The sequence below is a fragment of the Dendropsophus ebraccatus genome, chromosome 2 (assembly GCF_027789765.1).
Source record: "Dendropsophus ebraccatus isolate aDenEbr1 chromosome 2, aDenEbr1.pat, whole genome shotgun sequence".
Taxonomy (NCBI): Eukaryota; Metazoa; Chordata; class Amphibia; order Anura; family Hylidae; genus Dendropsophus; species Dendropsophus ebraccatus.
Window position 1 is genome coordinate 187,877,202 of NC_091455.1, and position 19,370 is coordinate 187,896,571.

General features: G+C 41.3%; 1 protein-coding gene across 3 annotated transcripts in view; it reads right to left on the reverse strand.

Moving 5' to 3' along the window:
- PTPRN2 (protein tyrosine phosphatase receptor type N2) overlaps nt 1-19,370 on the reverse strand; it is a 742,556-nt gene that overhangs the window by 290,318 nt on the left and 432,868 nt on the right. For all 3 annotated transcript variants that reach the window (XM_069958896.1, XM_069958895.1, XM_069958898.1), the window contains exon 12: nt 6,984-7,048. In XM_069958896.1, coding sequence (XP_069814997.1) covers nt 6,984-7,048 — 65 coding nt within the window. The remainder of the gene's footprint in view (nt 1-6,983; nt 7,049-19,370) is intronic.

Consider the following 19,370-nt stretch of genomic DNA (forward strand, 5'->3'; position numbering starts at 1 on the left):
TTGGTTTTTCCGGCACTGACATGTCACAATCCAGCTGATGGACTGGCTGCTCAGCCAGTCAGTGACTGGGGCGGGACGCCGCTCCAGTCACTGATTGGCTGAGCGGCCAGTTTATTGGCCGGGATGGGCATTTTTCCCCGAGTCATGATGGCGTCACAACTCAGGGGAAAATGCCTGTCGCGGCCAATGGACTGGCTGCTCAGCCAATCAGTGACTGGATCGGCAACCTGCCCCAGTCAAAATGCCTTCCAGTGGGGGTCCCAAGGCCGGTCCCGCTGCTCACCATGGGCACGGAGAGAGGTAAGTTCATACTCCTGATCAAATTCCCCCCTGTGGCTGCCAGATTTTAAAAATCGCCGGACCCTTTAATTCTGATCATAGGGACCATTAAACGGCCATTGATGGGGAATGGCCATTGTTTATACAGCATGTGAACATAGCCTAAGGCCTAAGGCTATGTTCACACAACGTCATTTTAAAGAGGATGTACCACCCAGTACATCCTCTTTAACCTGAACCCACGGATCGATTGGCGCCGGCACGGGGAAGTCGGTGACGCGGTCCGTTTGTCGGAATGCCGCCCGGTTCCCGTGCACGGCGCCGTTCGATCCAGCGGTACCGGCCGGTGCTGAAGCACTGGAGGCCGGTCGGGCCGCCCCCAGTGGTAGGGAATTCCCTCCCCTGTATGACGCGGCTCCGTTCATTCTAAACGAGCTGTGTCATACAGGGGAGGGAATTAACCCCCACTGGGGGCGGCCCGGCTGACCTCCAGTGCTTCAGCACCGGCCGGTACCGCTGGACTGAACGGCGCCGTGCACAGGAATCGGGCGGTGGTCTGAAAAATGGACCGCGTCACCGGCTTCCCCGTGCCGGCGCCGATCGATCCGTGGGTTCAGGTTAAAGGACAACTCCGGCGGGACCCCCCCCCAAAAAAAAACCAGACACACACACAGACACCATACTCACCATCCCTCCGGTGACGATCGCCACTCCATTCGCCCGCCGTCCGCCTGACCGTCACCGCCGTCCAGCGATGTCTCTGACTTCCAGGTCCTGGGGATGGAAAAGGCTGCCAGTGCGCTTGCGCACCGGCAGCCTTTTCATTGGCTGGAGCGCATCACATGGCTTCCAGCAACCTCAGCCAATCAGGGCTGAGCAAGCTGGAAGCCATGTGATGCGCTCCAGCCAATGAAAAGGCTGCTGGTGCGCATGTGCACCAGCAGCCTTTTCCGTCCCATTCACTCTCTATGAAGACGCCGAGGAGGAAGAAGACCCGGACCGTCCCCCGACTCTGACGTCGTCGTCACCAGATGCCGCCCGGGAGAAGAGGACCGTGACGATCGTAATAGGTAATGTATACTTTCTTTAACTTTCGGGGGGGGGGGGGGGGGGGGGGTCGGGGGTCCGAAAGTGGGGGAAGGGGGCCAGACCGGGTATTTAACCACATTACAAAGTTATATAACTTTGTAATGTGTGTTAAATAAGCTAAAAAAAAAATTTAATGGGATTTGTCCTTTAAAGAGGATGTATCAGGTGGTACATCCTCTTTAAGGCAAAATAACCACCACTGTTTTATAATGACAGGTGTAAATAATGTTCATGAATGTTCATTGACTTCAATGGATCTGAGCTCAAAAACTCCACCCTGACTGAGGACAAGAATGGTACTGTTTAAGAAATAAAGTGGCCATGTATTTGTATCCATGTGCTCCAGGACTCCCTAGGGCGGCATTCAACTTCACCAGCCATTGGGAGACAAATGCTGAGCGTTTGGGTTTGAAGAACTTTACCGAACTAGAACAGTTCAGCAAGTCTGCTTAACAATATTGCCTTTGTCCATGTAGCTGTTGTAAAGCATATCTCTAAATGCAGTTTAGAGCACCTCTGGCAGAGTAGCTGCCCCCATAATAATGTAATCAGCCAATAAGTAATAGTGGCAAATGATTATCTTTTTGTATAAGTGTAAATGATGTGTAGCTGTAAGATGGCATTTATTCCATAAACCTCAAACACGTATCAGCTAATATAATCTTGTTAGACTGACACATGATATTGTCTAAAATTTCCTACACTACATAGAAAAGTACACAAATCTAAAACCACAAAGAGTAAGAAATGAATATGCCTGCAGGACTCTAGTTATTGCCATGTTATCCAGGAAGTGATGTGAGGTTACACAGGGAAACTCCGCACTAAAACACCTTAGGGAGCCATTAATTTGCTCTTTTATTTTTTAAGCAGAAGATAGTGATATTCTCAAATCGGATGAATTGTTAAATGTAGCAAAAATGGCTTTGATTAATGCTGCAAGCTGTCAAATTCTAATTATTAGGAAGAATTGGGAAAAAAGAGTGTGGGAAAGATAAAACAAATAGTAAAACAAATAGTAAGCTGATAATGCAGAGGAAAAAGGAGTAATGTCATCATAAAATTAATCAATCAAAGCAGGGAAGAGTGGGGAAGGGAAGAAGCATGCATGCTGTGGCTCAGCAAAGCCTTTTTGACATGAGCTCTATAAGATAGGGACACCATGAGAAAGAAGCTGAGAGAACTGGGGTTTGGGATTCATTGGAATGACATCAACAGGGGATCAGGGCAAGTGAGTATGCTTTAATTTTTTGATTGGGAACTGTATCTTGAAGGTTGGACCCTACTGGATAAATTGCCATTTTTGAATGTAAGGACACAAAATAAACCTGATTTTGAGAAGTCAAGTTAGAAGACCTTACACATACGAGCATCCGTACGTTCTTTGTCTTTATGCCTGGCCAGCACTCCATCCCTTCTCCCCAGAAGGGTATTGAAAAGTATTAGAAGTTCACTGACAAAAAAGTGACATCTCTAATATTTTGGGTTCATAACTGAAAATGACTATATTAATATTTTGACCCTTTAGGGTATAAACCCACACACCGTATACGCAGCAGATATGCAACAAATACGCAGCAGATTTGTTGGTACAGATTTGATGCTGTGTTCAGTTATTTAGATCTAATCTGCTGCGAGTTTGCTGCGAGTTTGCTGCGTATCGCAGCAGTAAATACGCTGCATATACGGTGTGTGGGTTTATACCCTTTAAAGACAAATTAAAGTAAAAACAGATTATCAGCGTGTAGGTCAAGTGTCCGACACTTTCAGACCAGTCATAAGATGGTGAGAAGGGGCATACCAAAAGCAGGTACAAGTGGGGGTGCATAAATAGCAGTTAACTGACCCTGGTGCCTGAGGCCTCCCAATGTTCTTTCTGACACATCAATTATATAAATGCCAAAAATACAAAACTTTCAAGCAGAGCAGACTAAGATACTTAGGCTGAGCTTGCCTCCAAATTTAAAATACAAAATAGCTTTCACATTTAATATATTTAAGTCTCCCTGTCATTATAACTTTCAAAATCTAAATCAACAATAGATAAGATATAAAGTAAGTATACATTCATTATTATTTTTTTTTAATCATGGAAAACACTGCACTTCCTGTTTTTTTGCTTAAAGAGTCAGAAAACAGGAAGTCCTGTGTTTCCCAGGCCATCTGAGCGCTCACAGAGAAGGCAGTCATGTGATTGATGGTTATATTGAGCTGTGACTCTCTGAACTGGCCGGAATTCCTGTGTTTAGTCTGTTTTGTCCCCCCAGAATGGTGGAAAATCTGCCTTCAGGAGACTGGACCTGGATTTCTGGTAAGTACAGCTTTGTTTTACAGCATGATAACAACAAAAAAAATAATGAATGTATATTGCAAACTTGCTTTATTTCACAATTAGGCTATGTTCATACAACATTTTTTTTTGTATTTCTACGGCCGCTGTTGGCGATTGCAACAACGGCCGTAGTTAATACGAAAAAATACGTTGGCTTGCTGTCTATGGGTATACACATAGTATACGTTCCGGCCGGGACCCCTAGCTGCGCCGCAAACAACTGACATGTCAGTTTTTTGCGGCCGGTATTCATTGAATAGCGGCCACAGAAAGCTCTGTCAGTGCACACTATGAAGTGAGTGGCTGCAGCCGCAAGCTTCTTGGTGTCCTGTGGTGAACTGTGCGGCGTGAAAGATCATCCAGCCGGTACTGCAGTCCCGGCCGGGATGATCACAGGAACGGGCAGTCTCTTACGCCATGTAAACATGGCCTTACTGTTGATTTACATTTTGACAGTTAAAAGGACAGTGACACTTTAAGGATCCACAAAAAAAAAAAAAAAAAAACGAAAACAAAATTTGCGTTCTTTAGTGTATATTGGGTGTTTTCTAGGAATAATGGGAACAAAATGATAAAAAGCTCAAATAAATACAACGGAAAATGCCTCCTCTCTTAGCTCAGAGGAAATTACACATGCATGTAAAGTACCGGAATAGCAATCAAATGGTAACCTAATGCAATACAATTATAAATCTGTAGGTGGATAAGTAATTTATTCACTTGATCACAGAATGCAGGAATATGACTGTTTTTCAGCTGCCAAAGCTCAAGGATCTGAACAGAGATTTTCACCAAACACCCACATTACTGAAATATACAGATTCTTTAGGTTACATGGAGTGGACAATATAATGCTCACCATAAATGCTGACATTTCCAACTAAGGCTAGATTCACACTGCGTTTTTGCAATCCTTTTTTTTTTTTTTACCCATCCGTTTTTTGCAAAAACAGGTTAAAAAACGGATGCATTTGTGTGCATCCATTTTGATCCGTTTTTCTATTGACTTCCATTGTAAAAAAAAGGACCAAAACGGATCAGTTTTTTTTTTTTTACGGACACAAAAACGTAGCTGGCACTACTTTTGTGTCCGGAAAAAAACGAATCCGTTTTGATGCGTTTTTTTTTTTTTTTTTTTTTTTACAATGGAAGTCAATAGAAAAACGGATCAAATCTGTTTTTCATCCGTTTTGCAAAAACGCAGTGTGAACCCAGCCTAATTTATTGGTAAGAATTGATGCTTTTTTAAAGAGAAAGGTCGATCATACCAAATATCGATTTGATTTAGATTTCTCTTTTGTTCATTCACTTTGCACTTAAACGGGTACTCTGGCAATCTTTTTCAACTGGTTTCAGAAAGTTATATAGATTTGTAATTTACTTCTATTTAAAAATATCAAGTCTTCCCATACTTATCAGCTATTAGCAAAGAGCACTGTGTCAGACTGGAAAGAATACACCACTTCCTGCAGGACATACAGCAGCTGATAAGTATGGGAAAACTTGAGATTTATAAATAGAAATAAACTACAAATATATATAACTTTCTGAAACCAGTTGATTTAAAAGAAAAAGATTTTAGCTGGAGTACCTTTAATTAAAGGGAAACAATTAGCAGGTTTGTACATAAGAACCTGATCTTATGTGCCAGTAGTGACAAAGCTGCTGATTCTGGCATAAGACTTCTTATTTTCATCTGTGGCGCATTTTCTTAGTATTAATATCCTAAGCAAATATGTAAATTAGCCCGTTTTCTGCACTGGGGGCATTCCCTGGCCCCTCAGTATACTGTCCCACCTGCCCACCAGTTCATACGTCACCTCCTACTTATGCATATTCATCTACAGTATATGTAAGTAGCCACATCTCTCTCTATGCACGGGATCTTGCGCTTCCACAGCTCCTGTAAGTGCGAGATCTGGCCCAAAGAGAGTGATGCGGCTAATTATGCATGGATAAATATACAAGTAGGAGGCAACATATGAACCAATGAAAGGGCGGGACAATGCCAGGGGCCAGGGAATGCCCCCAGTGCACCAAACAATTTACACATTTGCTTATGATCTAAATACTCAAAAAAGGGCACCACAGAATAAAACAAGAATACCTGCACTGGAATCAGAAGCTTTGCTGCTACAGGCACATAACAGCGGGTACAAATGTACAAACCTGCTGATGGTTTCTCTCTAACAAGAATAAACACTTCTATTTTTCAAAGCATTTTTTTCCACCTAAAAATTTGGCCTAATAATGAATATCACAAAACTGCATGACAACCTATATAATACACAAGTAAGTACCTCAATCGGTAGAAGAATAGCACAATACATCAAATAAAAATCCATTGTCATAGTAGAGATAATATAAACAGCTTTTAGTCCACCTTTTTTCTTATAACTATCCTATTCTAGGCCAAACTCTCTCCCCCAACCTCTCACCCCCCACCAATCCTCATAGGTCATCAGTGTTTTATCCCAGATAACTCTTTTAAATCTTTTTATCCTTAAAGCGTAACTCATTTAATTGTCACTTTTCAGAAATCAATAAATATTGATAGTACAAGCGATTCTAAGAAACTCTGTAATAGGTTTTATTAAGCAAAAGAGTTTCCTTCAGCACTCAAAAAGCTGCTTTGCAACCCCCCCCCCCCCCCCCCACACACACACACTTCAGAAGAAGCAGGATTTCTGTGACCATTATTTTCTATGGAGGGGGGAGGGGCCGAGGGGGTGAGTGAGCATGGAGAGGAGAAAAGGCAGCCCTGCAAAACATCATCCTGCAATCTTCTCCCATTAAGTTCCTAGAGAAACACTGACCTTTCTGACCTCTAAATCTCTAAAGAGTTTTATGTGCCCAGACAGTTTTCAAACTGTAGAGCTGCTTGTCTGCTCTCCCTGCTCACTCATTCCCCTTGACCCCTCCCTCTTAATAGGTTATAATGGACTCAGCAAGCCCGTATTCTCTTTGCTTCTCTGTAATGAAGATGACTTTGTCTGATAATGAACAGCTAAGAAGTGAGTTGGGGGGGGGGGGGCAGCTTTTTGAGTACAGAAAGAGGCTTTTTGCCTAATAAAACCTATTATAGTTTCTTAAAAATGCTTGTGCTATCGATTTTTGCAAAACAAAAAAAATAATTACAGTTACACTTTATAATATAATAAAACTTTAATCAAACAAAGTACCCCATTAGACCAACCAACAGAGGTCTGGTGCAAGCATATATTGAGAAATTACAGATTTTTGTCCATGAAACGCATATAAAGAAGAAAATATAAGGTCCTACCTCAGCAACCCCTGTTTGTAGGATTCGTAGTCCGGTAGATTTTTCAAGCTTATCTTTATTGGCAGCTATTAAAATGAGAATAAAAGCAAAATGTTATTTGAATGTAGGTCTTACAACAATGTCACCAAATGTCTGCCTGCCTTTTATATGAATGTACTCTATCAGTACTTATCAGTAGACAAGGGATCGCTATGAAAGACAACTATCCTAATTATATTCCATTCTTATGGTGACCATTGACACAATAAAGTATTATTTTACCAAAGACTTAAGACAAAGCATGAGCATGATAGTCAGCCGTTGCGATTAGTATGTCAGGCAGAATATGCATCCTTTCTAAAGCTATTATTGTCATAACACCTACATGGCAGCTGTGTCAGGCCATTAGCGCCCTTCGTACAACTGCATAATACCAAGTAACTTTATACAGGCTCAATGTAAAAGCAAAATCAACTGTGATTTTTATCCCTCTACTAATGTGGACTCACTAAAAATATTATAGAATAACAAATACTACAAAAAAGGAGCACTCAAATTTATACATGACTGTAATACAGTGCCCAACACCGCCCTACAGAAGCTGGTAGTAGAAAACAAAGCGCTATTCATGTCAATGAAGGACTGAAATAGACAAAAAAATTTTTTAGGAGAATTTGTTAGTAGGTTTATGCTGCATAAATTACTGACAGAAGTGCTGAACAGAATGTATTGCTTACATCATACTGTTCAGCTGTTCTCCTGATATACAAGTGAATGGGATTCGTACCGCACCAGTTCGTCTGTCTTCCAGCTGCTGATTGACAGCTGTTTACCTATACACAGTGCAGGTAGATAACTGTCAATAAGCATCCGGTGGGCGGAGTGAGCTGGTGATCATGAATATCGAGAACTACTGAGCACACGCCCATAATGGAGAGGCTTTTATATCGCTAGTTTTTTCTACCCTTAGAAATGGCAGCTTAAAACTACTGACAGACAGAGTCTCTATAAGGTGCCCAATATACCTCTTACTAAAGTTGTCCAAATTTGTTGTTATCAGTAAATTGTGTATGGAGAACCCCAGACCTTCATCTAACAGATTTTGTTCCTTGAGAGAGGAGTGATCCAAAGGCAGATCCTTTTCTTTTGGGAGCAGTAAACTGAGACCAGAGCCATGCCGAACATTTATTTGTGTGGCGAGGCCGAGAGAGATAATGATAGATATCTTTAGGCTACGTTCACACGTAGCAAAACTAGCGGAATTGTCCACCGAATGCCGTTAGCCTCTCTCTGATAATGGGAGTCTATGGGAGGCGCGCGCTGCTGTTCTCACAGCGTCTCTCTACGCTGAAGAATGAACATGTTCATTTTTCAGCGCGGGGAGAGCATCAGCGCGCGCCTCCCATAGCCTCCCATTATGAGAGGGAGGCTAACGGAATTCCACTAGTTTTGCTATGTGTGAACGTGGCCTTAGACTAGGCTGTCTACAAATGGGCCAAAATAAGCCGCATCTCTGCTACTAATTATTTCCCTTTATTCCAAATTTTTTTACAAATATTTTGAACAATTTTTGGCACACAAAAAGTTACACAAAAGAGTTAGACAAAAAACACACCCCTTTCCAAAGCCCCCATCAACTTTTAACTAAGGTATACCCGTCACCAAGCAAAGCCTACAGGCCCAGATTGATCAAAGTGGGAAAAATAGAAACTGCCCATAGCAACCAATAACAGCTTAGCTTTCATTTTCATCTACTATGGGCACATTAGACATTATGGGGGAGATTCATCACACATAGTGTAAAGTGAAACTGGCTCAGTCGCCCCTAGCAACCAATCAGATTCCACTTTTCATTCCTCACAGACTCTTTGGAAAATGAAAGGTGGAATCTGATTGGTTGCTAGGGGCGACTAAGCCAGTTTCACCATGTTTGATAATTCTCCCCCTTTATGTTTTCACTTGTCTTAAAGGAGCAGAACATAACAAACAGCTTATTATAACCTCTCGGCGCTCCCTCGCTGTCCCCCTACATCATCTTTGGTCCACGGCTAACAAACCCCAGCTGTATTTCTCATACAAACTCATCTGGCAGTGACAGCTCGTTCAGCCAATCACTGACTGAGATGGGACAGCACCACGGCCAGTGAGTGGCCTGTCAATGCCAGATAAGTTCAGCCTGGAACTAAAGATGGCATAGGAGGACACTGGGGGAGCGTGGAGAGCTAAGATAGGCTATTGTGCCTTGGCAGCAACATATTAGCAGTTAATTCTAATCAGGATACCCCTTTAAATAAAACTCTATCAGAGGAATCTCTTAAAATGTATTCATAAAGTCATCAGATGCTCATTTAAAGGGGTTATCCAGCACTACAAAAACATGACCACTTTCTTCCAGAGACAGAACCACTCGTCTCCAGTTCTTGTCTCCAGGTCACGTGTGGTTTACAATTAAAGGGGTTATCTAGCGCTACAAAAACATGGCCACTTTCTTCCAGAGACAGCACCGCTTTTGTCTCCAGATCAGGTGTGGTTTGCAATTAAGCTCCATTCACTTCAATGGAACTGAGTTACAAAACCTGCACCCTGAGACAACAGTAGTGCTCTCCAACACACGATCTGGTTCGGCACTCTGGTGATGGGTGATGCACGTAGATGAGAACGAATCCCACGTAGTACAATCACATAATTCTCGGCACTCACCAGTTCAGTTTATGTGGTTTCATTGTATCAATCCATGAAACAAAAAATTTAAATGACGCGTTTCGGCTAATACGCCTTTATCAACAGTTGATAAAGGCATTTTAGCCTAAATGCTCCCTGTAAGTTTTTTGTTTCATAGAGTGATACAATAAAAACCACATAAACTGAACTGGTGAGTGCCGAGAATTATATGAAGAGTAGTGCTGTGTCTGGAATAAAGTGGCCATAATTTTGCAGCACTGGATACTGCTTTTTCATGGCACGACACCTTTAAAACTAGCCAAGCACTTTCCAGGCATAGGAGGAGTGGCTCTTGGTCTGGAGACAAAAAGCCATGCCTTACATTGACTGCCATTTATTTGATTCACGAACAGATTCCAGGACTATATTCCAGAGCTGCTGTTTATAAATCACTGCATCCCTATATCGGTATTATACCGATAGCTATCAATAAAAAAACAAAAACAGGATCAAACTTTTGTACTTAAAAAAAAAAAATTCCTTATTTTTTTCATTCTAAAGGATTAAGCCGGAGCAGAAAATGTCTGAGAATCTCATTATTTTTAAATCAAATCTTTCTCTTTTCATATTACAGTTTGACAATTTATCCTGAATAGAAAAGGACACATTTTAGAATTTAATTTCTTTTTCCTAATAAAAGTAGAACTCATTTGGAACATTCAAAGCAATGGGCAACATAAGACCTCGTTTTGTATTTGTGCGAAACAAAGGGGTTTGGAATACAAAAATGAAGCCCTTCAAAATTAAATTCATAGATGAAGGATATGCAAATTACCTGAAGAAGCGGAACCCTATAATGTTCTCAAAATTCTGCAACAGCCTGTTTAATTAGTATTTTAATTTATCAGAATAATTCCTTACACTTGACAATTTATTCAGTAATCCATATAATTAAGCACGTTTCTACACTGAAATAATTTAGTCAGCACCCTGAATTATAACCTCAGGGAATTTCGGGAAGCGGTTTCTATCAACGGAATATAGACTTTGGCCTCTCTGCCCTGTCTAGTGGTTCCGGTATTAAGGGGAAAACGGGGGTCAAAATGATACATGGAGGTGATCCAACTGAAATTCACAGCTTTTCAGAAAGATTATGATAGAACGACCAAAAGTGAAGAAATACTAAATATTTAAATACACTGAAGGTCCCTTAAAGGGGTACACTACAGATTTTATTTTATTTTATTTATCTATTTATTTGTTTTTAGATCAACTAGAGTCAGAAAGTTATAAAGATTTCTAAGTTACTTTTATTTAAAAATCTCAAGTCTTCAAGTACTTATCAGCTGCTGTATGTTCTGCAGAAAGTGGTGTATTCTTTCCAGTCTGACATAGTGCTCTCTGCTGCCACCTCTGTCTATGACAGGAACTGTACTGAGCAGTAGCAAATCCCCATAGAAAACCTTTCCTGCTTTGGACATTTCCTGTCACGGACAGAGGTGGCAGCCTCTGTATGCCCTGCAGGAGGTGGTGTATTCTTTCCAGTCTGACACAGTGCTCTCTGCTGCCACCCATGTACGTAACAGGAACTGTCCAGAGCAATAGCAAATCCTCATTTGCTGCTTTGGACAGTTCCTGACACGGACAGAAGAGGCAGCAGAGAGCACTGCGTCAGAATATACCACTTCCTGCAGGGCATACATCGGTTGACAATTAAATAAAATTTTTTGTATTTATAATATTTATAAATATAATTAACAAATTTACAAATCTGTACAGCTTTCTGACATCAGTTGATTTGATCAGTTTTATTCTCTGAAGTACCCCTTTAAACAGGCATTGGATAATGTAAAAAAAAAAATCTGGCAATTTCCAGCTCACTTTCCAGCTGACATTAAGTTCTTCATAGGTTCAGAAGATTGTGGAGAATAGATTTGTTGCGGATTTATATTAGATTAGAGTGTAGACACATGTGATCATGTCAACTAAAAAAATGGCTTACATGACTTTGTGACCAATTTTTTTCTGTCTAAGTTAGATATGTTTGCACCTTATTTGACAATGTACAAGGGCCAGCCAAATGCTTATTCGTCTGTTGTTTAAATCTTATCTGCAGCCAATAAAGTCAATGGTATTTGGGTGTACATCTTCCTGTCTAAGCAGAAGAGATATCAATATCAATGAGTTTAAATGGGCCGCCCGAATGATTAATATTGTACAGGTTCTGCAAACGAGTTACAATCTCACTGATCTACAATGGTCTACAGGGACCCTTAGATGATTAATGTCCCCTAAATTTTATTTACTTTTCTACATGTGTCAAACCAATAGATATTTTCTAAATTTGTCAAAATATTAGTTAAACTGCTACTGTCAGGTTGGGAGACTAAGACACAGGACAAGTAAGGCACCCGCCCCGCTGTCCCTGCCCGTTGTCCCTGACTACTTACCACTGTCTGCCCTAGGCGGTAGCAGGTAATTTGGCAACAGTCCAACTCTGTACAGCTCTGGGCAACAAAATCAGAAGTCACGGAGAATAGTCAAAGAGTCAACCCAAATATCAGGAAAACAGGGCTCTATCACAGGCAATGAGGAATGCTAATTGGCAGAACTTTAAGGGAGATTAAGTCCCAGCCCCAGGTCCTCCTTACAAGAACTAAAGCTGACTGGCAGCTGCACCTGCCAGTCGGCATTAGGGTCATTTTACACAGAGAAAAATTGGCAGAATCCCGCCTGCCATCTTTTTAAATGAGATGGCTCTCGCACCTCCGCTTCTGCCACTCTACACTCAATTGACATGTCAATTCTTTGAGTGGAGGGCCGCGGAAGCAGAGGCAGGTGAGCCATCCCATTAAAATTATGCCGTATTCTGACGATTTTACTCTGTGTGAACAGACCCTTACAGTGAACTAAATATTCCTGGTACACCCGGCCAAGGAGTGGTGCGGCACCAGCCGTTGTGTAAGTAGCTAAGGACACTGACGGCGTGCCCCTACCAACCAGCCGGGCCAGTAACCAGGCGCAATGGATCTGGCCAATGCTAGAATTAATATCAGGAGCCAAGCAAGCCGGCCCACACCTGCTCCTGACAACTACCTTTCAGTTTTTGTGAACTGTAGGTCAATGCTGTAAATACACAAGATTTTCCCAGTGCTAGTAGATTAGGGAATGGTAGATATACAATTCCCCAATTTATCTCTCTATGAATCCCCATCTGGAGGTACATTTAGAGTTGAAGATCCATCAATTAACCACCATTTAAGGTGATAGATTTTTGAAGCTCTTTCCACTAGAGAAATACAGTATTACGCTTGTATTTCTGAAGTGTCGGCATACATACGTGAACCAATAACTAGACGGGCAGTTCAATATGATTGTGCTGGAAACCATCTGGCCTGCAAGAAAGCGTGTTGTTCAAACATATTTTGCTTTTATTACGAGGGGAAAATGTCCACGTTCTCATCTACTCCTTCAAATACCTTCTCCTACAAGGAGGCCATGAACACGGCAATCACTGCGCTATGAAGTGAAAAGGCTGTGTGTGCTATTTTCATAGAACCCAAGAGGCTGTATTTAAACCTTGAAGCAGAATTTCTATATAAGGAGTAGAAGTCAGCAGGGGTTCTCATTGTAAAGGAGCCCCAGGCTCTATGCACTGCACTCTGACCAGTCTTTCTGAGCCAAGTGATTCTTACATCGTAAAGCCCTGCTGGAATTTCTACATAAAAACTACATAGGGAATAATCGATTATCTCAGTGTCACGTTCTTGTTTTTGAAATACGAAGAGGCTCTGTATGTTCTGTATGTGGAGGGATTATTAACATGACCGCTACAAACTCTACCCTGGAGCTGAGAGATTATCATTTGACTGCATCTGCACGTCGCTAATATATCTATAAACCTGGAGTAAGATGAAAAGTTCTGAAAAAAAAATTCAATTAAAGTAGGCTACAATATTCCCAATTGTGTCCGCGAAGGCCATTCATGTTTCTAGAAGAAAATTGATAAATATAGTAAAATACAAGCTAATGTTAGAGAGTGCCGTCATGATGATTCCCTCTGCTGAGTGGCGAGTAGTCATGGATACGGCCAATGCCTTGTGATCTATATGAACCCTAATATTTAGAATAGCTCTTGTGCACCAAACTTGCCAGGCACAGGACATATCCATGGCAGACCAATCATCCAGTGTCAGGGAAAACTGCATCGCCTTCTGAGGACAGAAGCATTCTAACAGGTACCATTGAAGGATAAAACCATCACTTTCATGCTGCCTGAACCACAAGTCATCCGATTGGTCTTCAGTAGAGATGATCGAACAGCGGAAAATCTTAGGTTCTATAGAACTTGAACCTTGTGGAACCTTCCGCATTTGATTCCCAATGCCTTCAAAGTCCGTGGGGAAGGAGGAGACAGCCCGGGTACCGCCTGGAATTCCTGGATTCAGCCTAAGTAATTCCAGGCGGTACCCGGGCTGTCTCCTCCTTCCCCGTGGACCAGGAAGGCATCGGGAATCAAATGCAGAAGGTTCAATAAGGTTCGAGTACTATAGAACCTAAGATTTTCCACTGTTTAACCATCTCTAGTCTTCAGCAGCTTCCACTCACCAGCCTGCATTCATTGATAGAGCTCTTCCTGTACCCAGAGGGAAACCTATCAATCATGGCTAGTAGGGTGGGGAGAAGCTAATAGGACTGCATGAATGTGATAACTTTTTTTTTTTTTTTTTTTTTGCTGTGCCATGCCTTGTTCCCAAGACATAAAGGATTAACTATTTGGATGAATATTTGTACATTTATCTGAACTGTGGGATGTGTGGGAACTTTATTTGGGTGTAAATTTTAGAATCAGGGGATTAAATTAGGGGAAATGAATCAGACTAAAAGTGGCGTGGTAATGAAGCTTCTAATTAAACCCCTTAGCCTAGCATTCACACCCCCAAACAAAAGTCCCGCCCATTTGACAATTCAGTGGAATGTGAATAGTTAACAAAAAAGTTCAACTCTTTTCTGGTTAATATCAATACACTCATACAACCTTGGACAGGAGGATTTGGTGCCTTTCTGCCCTTCATCTGCTTTCTTTGATTCTTATAGGGTACCCTTTTGTGATTTATGCTGAACCGATCAATGTGAAGTCAACCATAAGTTCTGGTATCCATGGATTCAACTACATTGGGTTGGCACCATGCACAAGCCCCATTATAGTCCAGCAGGGCTCGTACAGACCCTGTGTGGTCATATATATTGATACCTGAACTTCTGGTGGCAGTATCGACTGCATGCAAAACGGATAAGCATGTATTATTAGGCTGGGTTCACACTACGTATATTTCAGTCAGTATTGTGGTCCTCATGTTGCAACCAAAACCAGGAGTGGATTAAAAACACAGAAAGGCTCTGTCCACACAATGTTGAAATTGAGTGGATGGCCGCCATATAACAGTAAATAACTGCCATTATTTCAATATAACAGCCGTTGTTTTAAAATAAAAGCAAATATTTGCCATTAAATGGCGGCCATCCACTTAATTTCAACATTGTATGAACAGAGCCTTTCTGTTTTTTCAATCCACTCCTGGTTTTGGTTGCAATATGAGGACCACAATACTGACTAAAATATACGTAGTGTGAACCAAGCCTAAAGGTATGCTTTAAGTTAATTCCCCCACAGGACTTGTTTAAAGGAGAAGTCTGGTAATTTCTTTTAATTTGTTAGCTAGCAGGGGCAAGGGAAAAACATAATAAACAATCACTACTCCTCTCCTCTCCCCATACCCGTGAAGCGCCATGTCAAAGGCTCTGGGGCCCCTGCTAAAAGGCATTTTCCCCCAAGTTCCAATGTAGTCATGACTTGGAGGGAAATACCCGACCTGGTTGATGGATTGCCCTGTCAGCCAATCAGTGGCTGCAGCGGTGCCCCTCCCCCCAGTCACTGACAGTGATCAGTCCATTGACTGTGTCATGATGTTCTAGCTAAAGGAGATCCTGGAGCCCAGCGGGGCTTTGATGAGTGGCAAGCCAGCGATGCAGAGGCACAGGGAGAGGTAAGTAGTGATTGTTTGCTATGTTCCCCCTGCCCTTGCCGGCTGACAAATTTAATAAAATTGCTGGACTCCTCCATTTAAAGGGGAACCCTACAAAGGTTCTCACTATTCATTCCACTAAGGCATGCAGCCAACCTAGTTTGGGCCTCCTATCTCTAAAGGGATCCCATGAACCCAGATGGTTTGTTTCTATGGCATCTTTTAGTTAGTGTGATTATACAAAGACATGTCAGTGAGTTCAACCAGAGATAATTGAAAACATTTTAATAAATATAAATCAGAATTCTATTCAGTCATTAAATATAATAGAATGGGAAACTTTTTGCAAAGACCTTAAAATATGAAATATTTTGTTCCATCATTGTACATAGTTTCTTTTTTTATGTCAGAAAGGTCCATTATGGCATCCCATCTTGAAACAGAGCAAGATCAAAGCACAAAAAACATAAAAAAAAAAGCTCTTTATTCTTGGTTTCAATAAAAGGTCCTTAAATAAATCATAGACAGCTGTATTCTGTGTCTAGCAGCCCTTCTATATCTCCGTATTGACCCCTGTAAATCCACAGGGAAATCTGTTCCAGCCTTACAAAGCAAATATTTGGTCAGTAAAACATAACATAACATATAGAACGGGTATTTGGGGGGAGAGCTTAAATAAAGCGGACAATTTCACAAATAGATATATATAAAAATGCTTTGTCTATGATACAACTGTTACAGGGACTTTCCTAACGCAGATTATAACATTGTACAATTACTGGGCTGGGTTGGCCTAGAAGGGTTGCGAGATTTAAAACTAGGCTGGAGGCTTCAAAGGAGAATATTTATAGTAAGTTTAAACCTAACAGCAGCATTAGAATGGGGGGGGGGGGTCTGGGGGTTTTAAATGCACGTCTTAGGTAAATTTAGTTGGCACATAGCACAGGTGCAAGTCTTGCAGGTCAAGTCGTAGTTTTTATAGCAACCATTTAGGGTACATATTATACCTCAATTAATTAAAATTAATTATTTTTGTCATTTTTTTCTCTAAAGAAAAAAAAACTGCAAAAGCACTGGGATTTTTTTGGGACCTCCTCCCCGCCACCCCCACATTTTTTTAACCATGTAGTACTTTATTTTAACCCAATTCTGTGGGTTTGTATGAATGCAGTAATACCAAATACTATATCCATAGACAAAAATAAATAAAAATAAAAAAGAAGTGATACTTACCTCCCCTGTTGCCACACAGATGCCGATCCGACTTTTTTCCTTGTTCCTATGTTCTGCACCATGACCAGTAACTGGCCAAGCAGGCTGTTCCTGTGTGTATACAGTAACACGTTACAGAAACAAGGAAAAAGTGGTCCCGAGAGGGCACGAGGAGCCATCCAGTTGGCGGCTGTGGGGATCAGGGAAGAGTATCCCTTATTTTTTAAGCACCCCTAGCCATATAATTCTTTATCTTTTTTATTTCTTATCTTAGACAAGCCCTTTAAATCAGGATGTTACAGTTACTTTTGTCAAAATAAAACTTGTTAGAGACACAAGCCGCAAGAGAAAACTTGTTCTTTATTCACTTTAGTATTTTTAATCCGAGCAATTGTTAACTAAAACTGGTTATTTGTTTATCTCCTTATGTGGACTCAATAACTCCCTCCAGAACATTGTGCTTCCTTACCCAGAAAACATCAATATTATTTTACTTAATCCGTACGTGCTTGTCGCTAGCCCTTTAGAATTCTGCGCCTGGCTCTACAGCATTGTTACCATTACATGGCTTTATTAGGGGCAATTATTGGTTATATTGTTTGCCTGTATGGTATAATCTTCCTTTTGTCTATGTTTAATATAAGCCTTTTATTGTTCAGCTCAAGGCCTGTGTTTAAGATCCTTTCTTGTTCTTTGTCCCCACACTTTTGTACTATTTCAATTTCAAGTCAATTATCAACCATTCCGGCTTCAACATAATTAATGTGCGTATTGAAAATCAAAGGTGCGGAGTGTATACCTATCTTGTGGCTCTTGGGCAAAATTATCAAAGCGCATTACAATAAAAAATACATTTAAGGATTTTATTTTCACTTAAAGTTTTATGCCTTTTAACCTAAATAATTTGTGGAAAGCAATAAGCCACAGCAAACACTTAAAATCTCGGTTCGGAAAAGATATGTGCACAAAAAAATTCTTTAAATTTTTTTTTTCAAACTTTTTATTCAGAATATGAACAGTAACTGTTCAAAGGGAAGTGCCTCCTTTGGTGTAGAACAAAATGTACTTGGAATGAGAGAGTGGTTTTCATCAAAGGAAAGCTGGCCATTTAGTATTACAAAATGCTAGCTTCAATTTTCTCTTTATTTTGAGGACTCTTTTAACCCCAACATGCAAAATGTTTTAATTTTTCATTGCAACAAAACTACAAAGAGGACGTATCTTGTTGTTTAAGAATAATGGAAGTTATTTTGTCAGATATGTTAACACCCGACTAATCTACTTTTATGTGCAGAATCTCTATCTCCTGCTCCGCTGGACAATGCGTATTGTGCTGGAGATTGTGCATGAAAGGTTACAGTGCTCGGGTTTCGGAATAACTAGTGCATATATTAGGACAGGGCTTACTACCTTTCATAGGAAATTTGGAAAACAGCTTTGTTGGGTAAAGAAAATCCAGGATTAGTTCAAAATGTTCTAATAAATTGTGTAAACATTCTGGATAGGTTGGTTATTCCAAATAAAACAGTACAAAAATACTGAGGAAAAAAAGCCCTTGATTCCAGAGCGCTATACAAGTTAAAAGGGTTAACAAATAGAATCAAATAGAAATAGAATCTTCTCTGTCCCCTGTCGCTGTTACAATCTTGTGACAGCGGCCCTGCCTTCCCTCCCTACTTCCTTCTTACCACTGGCCTCCGTTTCCATGGCTACCATTGGGGCTCTGTGACCACTTCGCAGAGCCCCGATGGACACCGGACAGAGAATTCTCCCTCCGTAGAGGGAGAATTCTCTTTCAGGAGCCCTATAGATGCTGCGGTCGTGCTGACTGCAGTATCTATAGGGTTAACTCAGCACCGGAGTGCAGCTCCGGTGCTGAGAGTTGCGACAGGTCCCCGGCTATCACTGATAGCCGGGACTCGCCGCGGATGACACAGGTGCAGCTCCTGCGCCTGTGTTATCCTGCAGCGTAATTTAACGTCACTGCAGCATCAGGCATAGGATGCAGCAATGTTAATTTACTGTGGAGCAGCAGGAGGAGGTTAAACAAAGACATGTACCATTAGCAGGAGTTAGCCGCGTCTTCAATGAAACTCCAATTGTTATCATACGTGAGCTTGGCATCTGGATCCTACATGAGTTGGGCAAAATTAAGTACTGATGCATAGGGTGGTATACTTGGTGGCATACTGCAAAACATGTAATACACTCTTTGAAGTTATTATCTTCAGAGAAGCATACGACAGACCACTGAAGTTTTAGTGTCCATCAATCCTCACAGGCGGAAGCATAAAGGAGCTGACAGGTTCCCTCTATAAAAAAGATCCCTAATACACCTTTACGCTATGTTCACACAACATATATTTTCGTAAAACCATGGCCGTTGTATAACGGCCGTGATTATTACAACATTATGCGTTACCTTGCCTTCTATGGGATCCCGGCCGAGGCATATACACTCTGGCTGGGATCCCTAGCGGCGCTGTAAACAGCTGACATGTCAGTTTTC